This window comes from Oncorhynchus kisutch, linkage group LG8 (assembly GCF_002021735.2).
Source record: "Oncorhynchus kisutch isolate 150728-3 linkage group LG8, Okis_V2, whole genome shotgun sequence".
In the NCBI taxonomy this organism is placed as follows: domain Eukaryota; kingdom Metazoa; phylum Chordata; class Actinopteri; order Salmoniformes; family Salmonidae; genus Oncorhynchus; species Oncorhynchus kisutch.
In genome coordinates, this window is record NC_034181.2 from 53,089,100 (window position 1) to 53,102,031 (window position 12,932).

A 12,932-nucleotide genomic window follows, 5' to 3' on the forward strand; every position below is an offset into this window, starting at 1 on the left:
TGCAGAACCACTCCTTTATTGGGGGTGTCTTGCTAATTGCCTATGATTTCCACGTGTCGTCTATCCCATTTGCACAACAGCATATGAAATGTATTGTCAATAAGTGTTGCTTCCTAAGTGGACAGTTTGATTTCACAGAAGTGTGATTGACTTGGAGTTACATTGTGTTGTTTAAGTGTTCCCTTTATTTTTTTGAGCAGTGTATATTCTTGCATATGCTCCTAAAAACCAATGAGGAGATGGGGAAGGCGGGACTTGCAGTCCATTAAGCATCACAAATAGAACCAAGTTATATTTTAGTGCTTGGCTATGCAGCCTCTCGCAAGCAGTGTGGGTGCAATGATTGAATAACATGTACGGTATACGTGTACATTTATTTTGCATGTATCAGTCTAATAAATATGTTTCATATATGCTATCGGAAGAATAATAATGAGATTGTGTTCATAAAAGTCTTAGGTAACATTGGCCTATGGCAGTTCTAGTGTTAAAAATAGGTGTAGTTGCTTTCGCAACCAGATTAGATTGTGAATGATTCTTGCACCAGAATGCAATTGTTTACCTGCGGCAAGGGAGATTTGCTCAATAGCTATTGTTCGCAAACTGCAGTAGTCACCGAAAGGATTCGTTCTTGAGTTTGAGTGTTGAGCAGAGTGCAATCACTTGTTTGCATTCATTATTGACCCATTTGATCATTTAACATCTCTAAACACTTTTTTCCTACTTTATGCTGCCTGGAGAATGATGATTTATTTTTCTGAGCCCACATGATAGACAGTTGGTGGTCGGAGGGCGTATTAATCCTGCTGTAGAATTCATTGCGGCCAGCAGGTCAAACTAATGACTAAAATGAATTCCAATTTGGGATTTCACCACCATCTTTTTAGCTGTGCAACAACACAAATTCAGGTCAAGCTCACACAGGTTGCAACAAACGCCGACAGACAACCATTAGTGGCGGTCAGTGCCATTTAAGATGAGGGAGGATGATTTTTTTCGTCATGAGCATGGCCTTATTTTTATTAAAGCGTATTGGATGACTCTCATTCATATTCCTTTCACCAGTTCAATGTAACATAAATATTTTTAAGCTAATACATGATACTAAGATTTCTCCTCACCCATCATGAGGTTGCTAAAACTTTGCCTTTTGAATGAAAGTTTACAACGTAGGTGCACACAAGTCGAGAGAAAAATTGGAGGTGACACATGGACAGACAGTGACATTCAATACCACCTGATATAGGGTGCAATCATTAGTCCAACAGTTGCAAACTAGAGTTTCTATTGGACAGATTCAGGTAACTTTATCCTCGACGGAATGATTACACCCCCTGATCATGCATAAACACAGTTCACTTTCATAGCAGCTAGGTTGTATTCATTCTCGCATCTATGCGCTCTCCTAGTCTCATCTCTTCCCTTGCTTGTGGACTTCAATGCACAACCATCAGCTGTGTGTGACCAGGGGATAAAACCTTTCCAAGCCAAACCACTACACACAGCCTACATCGTTTTCACCATATTAGCTAAAGTAACGTCATAGTCAGCATAGCTAATAGAACTAACTCGTTAGTAAACCTGCTACATTCATGCAGTAACATTAGTGTACAGTCAGTAAGCAGTTCCTGCGCAACAGGAAGTTGCCCCCATCCCTCCTGCTTACTGGGCAACTTTTGCAAATGTTTTGTTGTCTGAGGTAAATGCTTGTAAATTAATAAGAGGACAATGAATTTTTAAAGATGAGACGTTGAGGATGATAATATCGCTTTGATAACATACAAGTTAGCCAAACACACTTGAGTTCAAATGTGCACTTCATTTTTCCATATCATAAAACTCATGTAGTATACAGTGTCAATGTTGATGATCACTATGTTGGATATATAGTTCAAAGATGACGTGACGTTATACCCTGAGTTGTCCTGAACAGAATGAGCCTATGTTTGTTGTATTGTGAATAAAATTTGCTGTGCACCACGCATCTGAATGCACTCATGACTCCATTCTATGTGCACCAAAATGATGATCTCCTTCTGTGAATTGCCTTGTGAAAGCTTAACATTGTTTGATCATAATTTATATTTTAGCTAGACATGTTGGCAATAGGAACAAGCTTTCAAATTATGGCCACCTGACCCAGATTGTGATTTATAATAGACCATTTTTGGATTGCGTAAACAACAACAGTAATTATGAAAAGGCAGCGCTGTGTCCAAAACAACTACAAGTGTGCTTGCTCTAGTTCCTCAACAGCACAGCTCGATGAGCTAAAAAAAACACCTAATAGAAGAAGACTCTTCTTTGAGTCCGAAAAGTGCATTGTAAGATGTGTGGCTACTTGGAAACACTAACTAGGCCTCACACGCAAACCCTTGTTTTTTTTGTCTTATGTTGCACATGGTTGTTTTGTTTTGACAAGATACAATGCCATTTTACAGTAGACAAATTGACAGCAGAATATCAGAATGCTTATAGGGAAGGACACTCAGCTAGCACAGCACTTACAAAAATGACTGATGATTTGGCTGAGAGAAATTGATAATAAAATTATTGTGGGGGCTGTCTTGTTCGACTTCAGTGCAGTATTTTACATTATCGATCTTAGCCTGCTGCTGGACAAATATATGTGTTATGGCTTTACACCCCCTGCTATAATGGGAATAAATTGTTACTTGTCTAACAGAACACAGAGGGTGTTCTTTAATGGAAGCCTATCAAATATAATCCAGTTAGAATCAGGAACTCCCCAGGGTAGCCATTTAGGCCCGTTACTTAAAAAAATATGTACTTACGAAATGCCACTGACTTAGAGTAAACCCAGAGTTTCTATGTATGCGGATGACTCAACACTATACACGTCAGCTACTACAGTGACTGAAATGACTGCAACACTCAACAAAGGGCTGCAGTTAGTGGGTGGCAAGGAATAAGAGTGGGTGGCAAGCATTATATTTGAAACAAAACACTCACTAAACCCGATACCTCAACTGCTTGGAGTAACACTAGATTGTAAACTGTCATGGTCAAAACATATTGATGCAGTAGTAGCTAAGATGGGTAGAAGTCTGTCTATAATAAAGCGATGCTCTGCCTTCTTAACAACACTATCAACAAGTCAGATCCTACAGGCCCTAGTTTTGTTGCACATTGACTCATGTTCAGTCGTGTGGTCAGGTGCCACAAAAAGGACTTGGGACAATTGCAATTTGCTCAGAACAGGGCATCACGGCTGGCCCTTGGATGTACACGGAGAGCTAATGTTAATAATATGCATGTCAATCTCTCCTGGCTGAATGTGGAGGAGAGATTGACTTCATCACTACTTGAATTTCTGAGAGGTATTGACATGTTGAATGCACCGAGCGGTCTGTCTAAACTACTGGCACACAGCTCAGACACCCATGCATACCCCACAAGACATGCCACAAGAGGTCTCTTCACAGTCCCCAAGTCCAGAACACACTATGGGAGGCACACAGTACTACATAGAGCCATGACTACATGGAACTCTATTCCACATCAAGTAACTGACGCAAGCAGTCAAATTAGATTTTAAAAAACAGATTAAAAAACTACTTGGAACAGCGGGGACTGTGAAGAGACACAAATATTGGCACAGACACATGCATACACACACACATACAATAACATACACACTATACATATACATGGATTTAGTCATGTAAATATGTGGTAGTGGTGGAGTAAGGGCCTGAGGGCACACAATGTTTTGTGAAATCTGTGAATGTATTGTAATGTTTTAAAATTGTATAAACTGACTTAATTTTGCTGGACCCCAGGAAGAGTAGCTGCTTTGGCATCAGCTAATCGGGATCCATAATAAATACAAAAATGTCCCACATTTTCCCAAAATATTCTTTGCATGTTACTAAATATATCAGCGTTTTTTTTTTCTTTTCGTTATCAACAAAATCACACTAGATGTAAAATGCACATCAAAACAGGATTCAGTCTTGTGTCAGGTGAACTTTCTGTCATCTTTAATTGTCACAATCTCTAATCTTCTCCCTTTTAATTGCTATCATGGTTATGCATGTGATTTTAATTTTTATTCTGTAACAAACATTTCAACGGTTCCGTAACCACAGAAGCTGGGAGGTGGGAAGCAAGTACAGCATGAGGAATTAATAATAAATAGACATGAAACTAAACAAGACCAGCTTCTGGATAATTGAAACAAAACAACATCAATGCAGACCTGGGAATGAAACTGAGGAAGTGACAGATATAGGGGAGGCAATAAATGACATGATGGATTCCAGGTGAGTCCGATGAAGCACCGGTGTGCGTAACGATGGTGACAGGTGTGAGTAATGATGAACAGTCTGGTGACCTCGAGCGCCACAGAGGGGGAGCGGGAGCAGATGGAACCATTTCAATTTAGCCCTATCCATATAGGCCGATTCCCACAAGTGTAAGGGAGATGTAGTGGGACCATTTCGTGAGGTAGGATTGCATGTGAGGAAATGTTTGCAATCACGTTGTTGCAGGAATTAAATTCCTCTGTTTTAATACCCAATTAAAATTAAACACTGTCAATTCATAAGAATTTGTATGACTCTTATATGTATAAAATGGACAGAGCCCAGTCTTAAAGTCAACCAGCAGCGTTTATTCACGAGAGTACTGCCCATTATACATTTTACCACAGGTTATAAACTGAAAATTATGTCATTAGTTTTAGTACTAGCCCGTCTCATCTCCGCTCCAGTACAATGGCTGTATGGTTCTCACATCGTCTCCCCCTATTAAGATAATTTATGACCGAGCCAAGGCCAGCCTGTGTAGATAAGCCTTCTAGCCAGTCTGGCTATAAGTTCATTTATTTCTACCAAGGTACAGACAGTCATTGTTCTAATTCTTGATTATATTTACACACATTATATTCAGTACTAGGGTTAAAAAGAAAATTCATACATATACAGTAACATAATAGTATTCTGATTAGTACATATACAGTAACATAATAGTATTCTGATTAGTCAGTCCTGATTGAAATGTATACATAATTAGTCATTATTGATAAAAAATTCCCTTAACACGTTAAACTGGCTGACATTTGTGGTGGGATTACAAAATATTCAATCTGACACTGTCTCACTCTACAATTCTTTCAGAGTTGGATTCCTTGTTTAGATTTCTTGTCTCACAGACATTCATTGACTAAAGGACCAGGGGCCGTATGTATCAAGCTGGTTTAGCATCAGCTCCACCCCTGTCCATTTAATCTTATTTATTGTGATCTTCAAGGCTAAACTGATCCTAAATCAGCACTCCTCCTCTGAGACACCTCAGATTAGTGATACATTAGTGTCTGGCCAGCCGCATTTGTATGTGATGCTGGTGACTCAGACAGTGGCCTAAAAAGGAGGGACTCCAACAGTCTCAGCCAGTTTTTCACTATATTGGCAGGATTCCTTCTCTTCTCCTTGACTCATCCTCCCATCAGGGTACCATAGCAGTAGACGCTCTGTAGAGGGACACACTGGCCATATCCAAAATCTATCTGAACTACTACCTACTAAAACTACACATAGTGCATTCGGAAAGTTTTCATACCCCTTGATTTTTCCACATTTTGTTACATTACAGCCTTATTCTAAAATTGACTAAATTAATACTTTCGTAATACTTTCCGAATGCACTGTAACCCTATTATGTAATAATTGTACTACGTACTATTTAGAACAAAAGCCTACGCTTTAGTAAAAACAAATTCAGTAGACAACAAATTTCAAGATACTAGCTAAGCTCACCCATCATTATAATGCGTAATCTAATGCAAAACTGTGTTGATTCACGCCATTTGTTCATTTAGGTACAGCAAGTCTCCTTATCTGATTATCAGCTGAATATAAGCTGGTTTCAAACACATGTGACTCTGAAAAGATTATTTACTTCCTCAAAAGGGTTCAGCGATTTCTACTAGATTAAAAGCCAAAATGAGTATAACATCCTGGCATTTAAAGCATACTCCATTTTCAAAGTTTCACATACTATAAAACTATTGTTGCATACATTATTAAATGCCTACTATTTAGAACACTAGTATTCGTATTCACACACGGCCACTGTCTCAAATGAGCCTATTCCCTATATATAGTGCACTACTTTGACCAACGAGGAGGCTATTTAGCTTAATTGGTTAAAACGTCTTGGTGACCGGGGGCAGAATTTTCACGTCCGGATGAAATGCATACCCAAATTCAACTGCCTGCTACTCATCCCCAGAGATACGATATGCATATTATTAGTAGATGTGGATAGAAAACACTCTGAAGTTTCTAAAACTGTTTGAATCATGTCTGTGAGTATAACAGAACTTATGTAGCAGGCAAAACGCTGAGGACTAACCATTCAGAATTATTTATTATTGAGGTCACTGTCTGTTCAATGAGCTCTCATGGGGAAACAATATTTATTATGCACTTGTTTGCAGTTCCTACCGCTTCCACTGGATATCACCCACGCTTTGGAATTTGGTTAAGATTATTCCTTTGTGCAATGAAGAAGTACGGCCATCTTGGAACAGGGTAACACTTTTGAGAGTTGGGCAAGACTTGAAAAGTAGCGTTAGTTTGTGATCCTCCTGTATTGAAAACAGACCCGTCTTCAATTTGATTGATTATTAACATTTAGAAATAACTAAAGTTGTATTACAAAAGTATTTTGAAATGTTTTGGCAAAGTTTACAGGTAACTTTTGAGATATTTTGTAGTGACTTTGCGCAAATTGGAAGCTGTTTTTTCTGGATCAAACGCGCCAAAAAATGAACATTTTGGATATATATGGACGGAATTAATTGAACAAAAGGACCATTTGTGATGTTTATGGGACATATTTTAGTGCCAACAAAAGAAGCTCGTCAAAGGTAAGGCATGATTTATATTTTATTTCTGCGTTTTGTGTAGCGCCTGCAGGGTTGAAATATGCTACTCTTTGTTTACTGTTGTGCAATCATCAGATCGTAGCATCTTATGCTTTCGCCGAAAAGCCTTTTTAAAATCTGACATGTTGGCTGGATTCACAACGAGTGTAGCTTTAATTTAGTATCTTACATGTGTGATTTAATGACAGTTTGATTTTTATATAATTTATTTTAATTTTCCCTGGCTTTTGGCCAGGTGGGACGCGACTGTCCCCCTATCCTAGAGAGGTTAAGAACAAATTCTTATTTACAATGACGGCTCCCCCAGCAAAACTGGGCGACACTGGCCGCCCTATGGAACTCCCAATCACAGCCAGATGTGATGCAGTCTGGATTCGAACCAGGGACTGCAGTCATACCTCTTGCAAAAATGTAGCAGTTAGCAGTGTTTCAGGCCCTGCCTCAGACATTGTGTGTCTCTGTGTGTCCCAAATGGCCCTATTCACCCGGGTCAAAAGTATTGCACAACATTGCGAACATGTTGCCATTTGGGACACAACCACTTTTCTGTCTTCTTTTCCCCTACTTGGTGAAGCCTGAACCTTAGCAGGCAGACAGGATGTCGACTCATCGACTGTGAAAGCAGCGAACATGCGGTTCCCTGATTGCTGTTCTTTCTCTCTCATCCCCCAGATGTGGGCAGAGCAGTCCACGCGCCGGCCCACATCACAGAGAAGGTGGTGCAGCTCTTTAGGAGTAAAAGTGAATTTACCTTCCTGGCCTCCATCCAGCAGAAGTTCTCCACGTCAGGAGTCATCTTCTCCATCCATGAATCTGAACACAGGTAATGCATCTTTAATCCTTTTTATTACTGCCTTTTCAGCAGCTACTTTCTCTATCTGCCACCACTATCGTCAACTAACTTTCCCAGCTGTGACTCTGAATGGGCCCTGTTGGAATTGAACCCACACATTACTTCTTGTTGCATTCATCCCTTGATCATTTGCAAGACAAATTTGATCAGCCTGTTGAAAATATCAATGTCAGATTATTCTGCTTATGTGAATGATGTAGGGAAAGGAGTGGGAGATGTGTAACTTGCTGACTGCATGGTTTTGTACTTGCATAATTTGGACAGAAAAAATATGTTGCCTATTTTTTTTTTTTTCTCACACTGGCAAATGACGGAAGGAAATCACACTTGAAGGAGGAACAGACAGTCATTGATAATCCAGCATCTGTACATAGTGCACACTGACCTGTTGTGTAAACCTTAATTAACTCCCCCTCCAGCCATTTCAAATACCTTCAGTCACAAATGTACATTACAGTATCTCTGTATTTTGTATGTGTCTGTGCGTGTTTGTGCGTGTGTGTCTGTTTGTGAGTTGTGCCCTTATCACAGTCAACACACATATACAGTAAACTCCAGAAGTATTGGGACAGTGACAAATGTGTTGTTATTTTGGCTCTATACTCCAGAACTGTGTATTTGAAATGATTCAATGACAGAGAAAGTTACAGAGGCATAAATATCATACCCATCAAAAATGCTAACCTCCCCTCATATTGCAATGGTGAGAGGTTAGCATGTCTTGGGTGTGTGATATTTATGTGTGTGAAATTACTCACTCACCATTATTCATGATTAATTCAGGATTATTCATTATCATGGTAGCATCCACACTAATGTAGAAGTGTTTAGAAACATATATACTTATTTACAATAAAAGTGACTCCAACATGATGTCACGCCTTGGTCATTGTATTTTGTGTTTTCGTTATATATTTGGTCAGGCCAGGGTGTGACAGGGGTTTATGTTATTGTATTTCGTATTGGGGTTTGTATTATTTGGGATCGCGGCTGATTAGGGGTGGTGTATAGGCTTGGCTGCCTGAGGCGGTTCTCAATCAGCTGTCAGGTGATTCTCGTTGCCTCTGATTGGGAACCGTATTTAGGTAGCCTGAGTTTCGCTTTGTCTTTCGTGGGTGATTGTTCCTGTCTCTGTGTAGTGTTCACCAGATAGGCTGTAATAGGTTTCACGTTCCGTTTGTTGTTTTCGTATTTATTTAGTTATTTCATGTATCGCCGTTTTCTATATTAAAGATCATGATTAACCACCACGCTGCATTTCGGTCCGACTCTCTTTCGACAAACGAAGAACGCCGTTACAGAATCACCCACCACACACGGACCGAGCGACGTGGTTACAGGCAGCGACCGCAGGAAAAGCGAAAGGAGGACGTTATGGAGTATACGACGTGGGAAGAAATCGACAGGTTGGCGGCCGACCCAGAGAGAATGCCTGAGCCCGCATGGGATTCGCTGGAGCAGTGCGAAGAGGGCTATAGGCGAATGGAGTTGGAGAAAAGAAAGACACGGCGGCGCAGAGCGAAGACAGAAAAGCAGCCCCAAAATTTTTTTTTGGGGGGGGGGGCTCAGAGGGAGAGTGGCTGAGTCAGGAGATGGACCTGAGCCAACTCTCCTTGTTTATCGTGAGGAGCCAAGGAGGAGACCAGAACCAGAGCCGGTGTTAGAGGTGAGCGAAGATGAGACTGTGAAGGAGTTAATGGGGAAAGTGGAGTGGAGAGTAATGAGGGAGTTGCTAGCTTGGTGCTATAGATATCATATTCGTCCGACGGATCGTGTCGGGATTTGATGGCACCTGAGTTAGCGCTCCATACTCGTCCTGAGGTGCGTGTTAGTCGGCTGGTGAAGTTGGTGCCAGCCTCACGCACCAGGCCTTCTGTGCACATGCCTTGCACATCCTGTGCCACCTCCACACACCAGTCCTCCGGTAGCAGCTCCCCGCACCAGGCTTCCTGTGCGTGTCCTCGCTCCAGTATCACCAGTGCCTGCACCACGCATCAGGCCTACAGTGCGCCTCGCCTCTCCTGCTCTGTCGGAGTCTCCCGCATGTTCAGCACAGCCAGAGCCTTCCTTCCCTCCTGCGCTGTCGGAGTCTCCCGCCTGTTCAGCGCAGCCAGCGTTTTCCTCCTCTCCTGCGCTGTCGGAGTCTCCCGCCTGTTCAGCGCTATCAGAGCCTTTCTTCTCTACAGCGCTGCCGGAGCCTCCTGCCTGTTTGAAGCAGCCTGAGCTGCCAGTCTGCAGGGTGCTGTCAGCCTGCATGGAGCAGTTAGAGCTGTCAGTCTGCATGAAGCAGCCAGAGATGTCAGTCTGCAAGGAGCTGTCAGTCTGCAAGGAGCTACCAGTCTGCAAGGAGCTGTCAGTCTGCAAGGAGCTGTCAGCCTGCATGGAGCAGTCAGAGCTGTCAGTCTGCAAGGAGCTGCCAGTCTGCAGGGAGCTGCCAGTCTGCAAAGAGCTGCCAGTCTGCAGGGAGCTGCCAGTCTGCAAGGAGCTGCCAGTCTGCAAGGAGCTGCCAGTCTGCAAGGAGCTGCCAGTCTGCATGAAGCAGCCAGAGCTGTCAGTCTGCAAGGAGCTGTCAGTCTGCAAGGAGCTGCCAGTCTGCAAGGAGCTGCCAGTCTGCAAGGAGCTGCCAGTCTGCAAGGAGCTGCCAGTCTGCAAGGAGCTGACAGTCTGCAAGGAGCTGTCAGTCTGCAAGGAGCTGTCAGTCTGCATGGAGCTGCCAGTCTGCAGGGAGCTGTCAGTCTGCAAGGAGCTGTCAGCCTGCATGGAGCAGTCAGAGCTGCCAGTCTGCAAGGAGCTGTCAGTCTGCATGAAGCAGCCAGAGATGTCAGTCTGCAAGGAGCTGCCAGTCTGCAAGGAGCTGCCAGTCTGCAAGGAGCTGCCAGTCTGCAGGGAGCTGTCAGTCTGCAAGGAGCTGCCAGTCTGCAAGGAGCTGCCAGTCTGCAAGGAGCTGCCAGTCTGCAAGGAGCTGCCAGTCTGCAAGGAGCTGCCAGTCTGCAAGGAGCTGTCAGCCTGCATGGAGCAGTCAGAGCTGCCAGTCTGCAGGGAGCTGTCAGTCTGCAAGGAGCTATCAGTCTGCAAGGAGCTGTCAGCCTGCATGAAGCAGTCAGAGCTGTCAGTCTGCATAGAGCAGCTAGATCCGCCAGTCAACCAGAATCTTCCAGATCTGCTAGTCAACCAGAATCTTCCAGATCTGCTAGTCAACCTGAATCTTCCAGATCTGCCAGCCAGCCAGGATCTACCGGAGCCTACTACCTACCTGAGCTTCATCTCAGTACTGGGCTTCCTCTCAGTACTGGGCTGCCCCTCAGTTCCGGGCTGCCCCTCAGTTCCGGGCTGCCCCTCAGTCCCGAGCTGCCCCTCAGTCCCGAGCTGCCCCTCAGTCCCGAGCTGCCCCTCAGTCCCGAGCTGCCCCTCAGTCCCGAGCTGTCCCTCAGTCCCGAGATGCCCCTCAGTCACGAGCTGCTCCTTAGTTCTGTGGGGTTCTGGGTGAGGACTATTAGGCCATGGTCGGCGGCGAGGGTGGATTATCCCAGGACGCGAAGGGGAGGAACGAGGACATTAATGAAGTGGGGTCCACGTCCCGAGCCGGAGCCGCCACCATGGACAGACGCCCACCCGGACCCTCCCTATGGTTTTGAGGTGCGTCCGGGAGTCCGCACCTTGGGGGGGGGGTTCTGTCATGCCTTGGTCATTGTATTTTGTGTTTTCGTTATATATTTGGTCAGGCCAGGGTGTGACAGGGGTTTATGTTATTGTATTTCGTATTGGGGTTTGTATTATTTGGGATCGCGGCTGATTAGGGGTGGTGTATAGGCTTGGCTGCCTGAGGCGGTTCTCAATCAGCTGTCAGGTGATTCTCGTTGCCTCTGATTGGGAACCGTATTTAGGTAGCCTGAGTTTCGCTTTGTCTTTCGTGGGTGATTGTTCCTGTCTCTGTGTAGTGTTCACCAGATAGGCTGTAATAGGTTTCACGTTCCGTTTGTTGTTTTCGTATTTATTTAGTTATTTCATGTATCGCCGTTTTCTATATTAAAGATCATGATTAACCACCACGCTGCATTTCGGTCCGACTCTCTTTCGACAAACGAAGAACGCCGTTACACATGACACAATACATTACTTACCATACATTTATATTGGGCACAAAATAATCTGAAACACAACCAGAACAAACAGCAAATGTATCCAACAAATGTGTAGTCACAAGCTTGATGAAGTCATTGTGTGCTATGAATATGGGACCAAATACTTTGGACTTTTGGTCCACTAAAATGGTGGAACTATGTCTCTAAGAGCTTTGCACACCTGGATTGTGCAATATGTACCTTTTATTCTTTCCAAAATTATTCAAGCTCTGCCAAATTGTTGTTCATTGCTAATACAGACATGTTTAAGTCTTGCCATGGATTTTCAAGCAGATTTAATCAAAACTGTAACTCGTACAATCAGGAACATTCACTGTCATAGTAAACAACTCCAGGGTAGATTTGGGCTTGTGTTTTAGGTTATTGTCCTGCTGAAAGGTGAATTTGTCTTCCAGTGTCTGGTAGAAAGGTTTTCCTCTTGGATTTTGCCTGTGTTTAGCTTCATTCCATTTAGTTTTATCCTCACTCTAAAAATAATGTGTTAAAAACAACCCAATTTGGGTTATTTATTAACCCAGCGATGGTTAAATACTGGACAGTGGGTTGTTTTAACCCAGCCAGTTGTGTTACGTGAATAACCCAATAGGTTTGGTAGTTGGTATTACACAAAAATGGGTTAATTTAACCATCAGTTGGGCATTTCTTACCGTCATGCTGGGTTGACCTAGCAGCTGGGTCTTTTTTATGTAATCCTTAGGTTATTTTCAGGAGGCATGGTTTTCAACTAGATCTTATTGGCCACCCATGAGATTAAATAAGAGCATGAGAATAAGAGCACCTCCTCCCGCTGCCCACTGCACTGAGGCTAGGAAACACTGTCACTACCGATAAATCCACTATTTTTGAGAATTTCATTAAGCATTTTTCTACGGCTGGCTGTGCTTTCCACCTGGCTATCCCTACCCCGGTCAACAGCCTGCGCTCCCCACAGCACCTCGCCCAAACCTCCCCCACTTCTCCTTCACCCAAATCCAGATAGTTGATGTTCTGAAAGAGCTGCAAAATCTGGACCCCTACAAATCAG

General features: G+C 43.3%; 1 protein-coding gene across 1 annotated transcript in view; it reads left to right on the forward strand.

Annotated features, from left to right (window-relative positions):
- LOC109895039 (protein kinase C-binding protein NELL1) overlaps positions 1-12,932 on the forward strand; it is a 435,218-nt gene that overhangs the window by 65,103 nt on the left and 357,183 nt on the right. Inside the window, exon 3 of the mRNA XM_020488694.2 lies at positions 7,586-7,736. Coding sequence (XP_020344283.1) covers positions 7,586-7,736 — 151 coding nt within the window. The remainder of the gene's footprint in view (positions 1-7,585; positions 7,737-12,932) is intronic.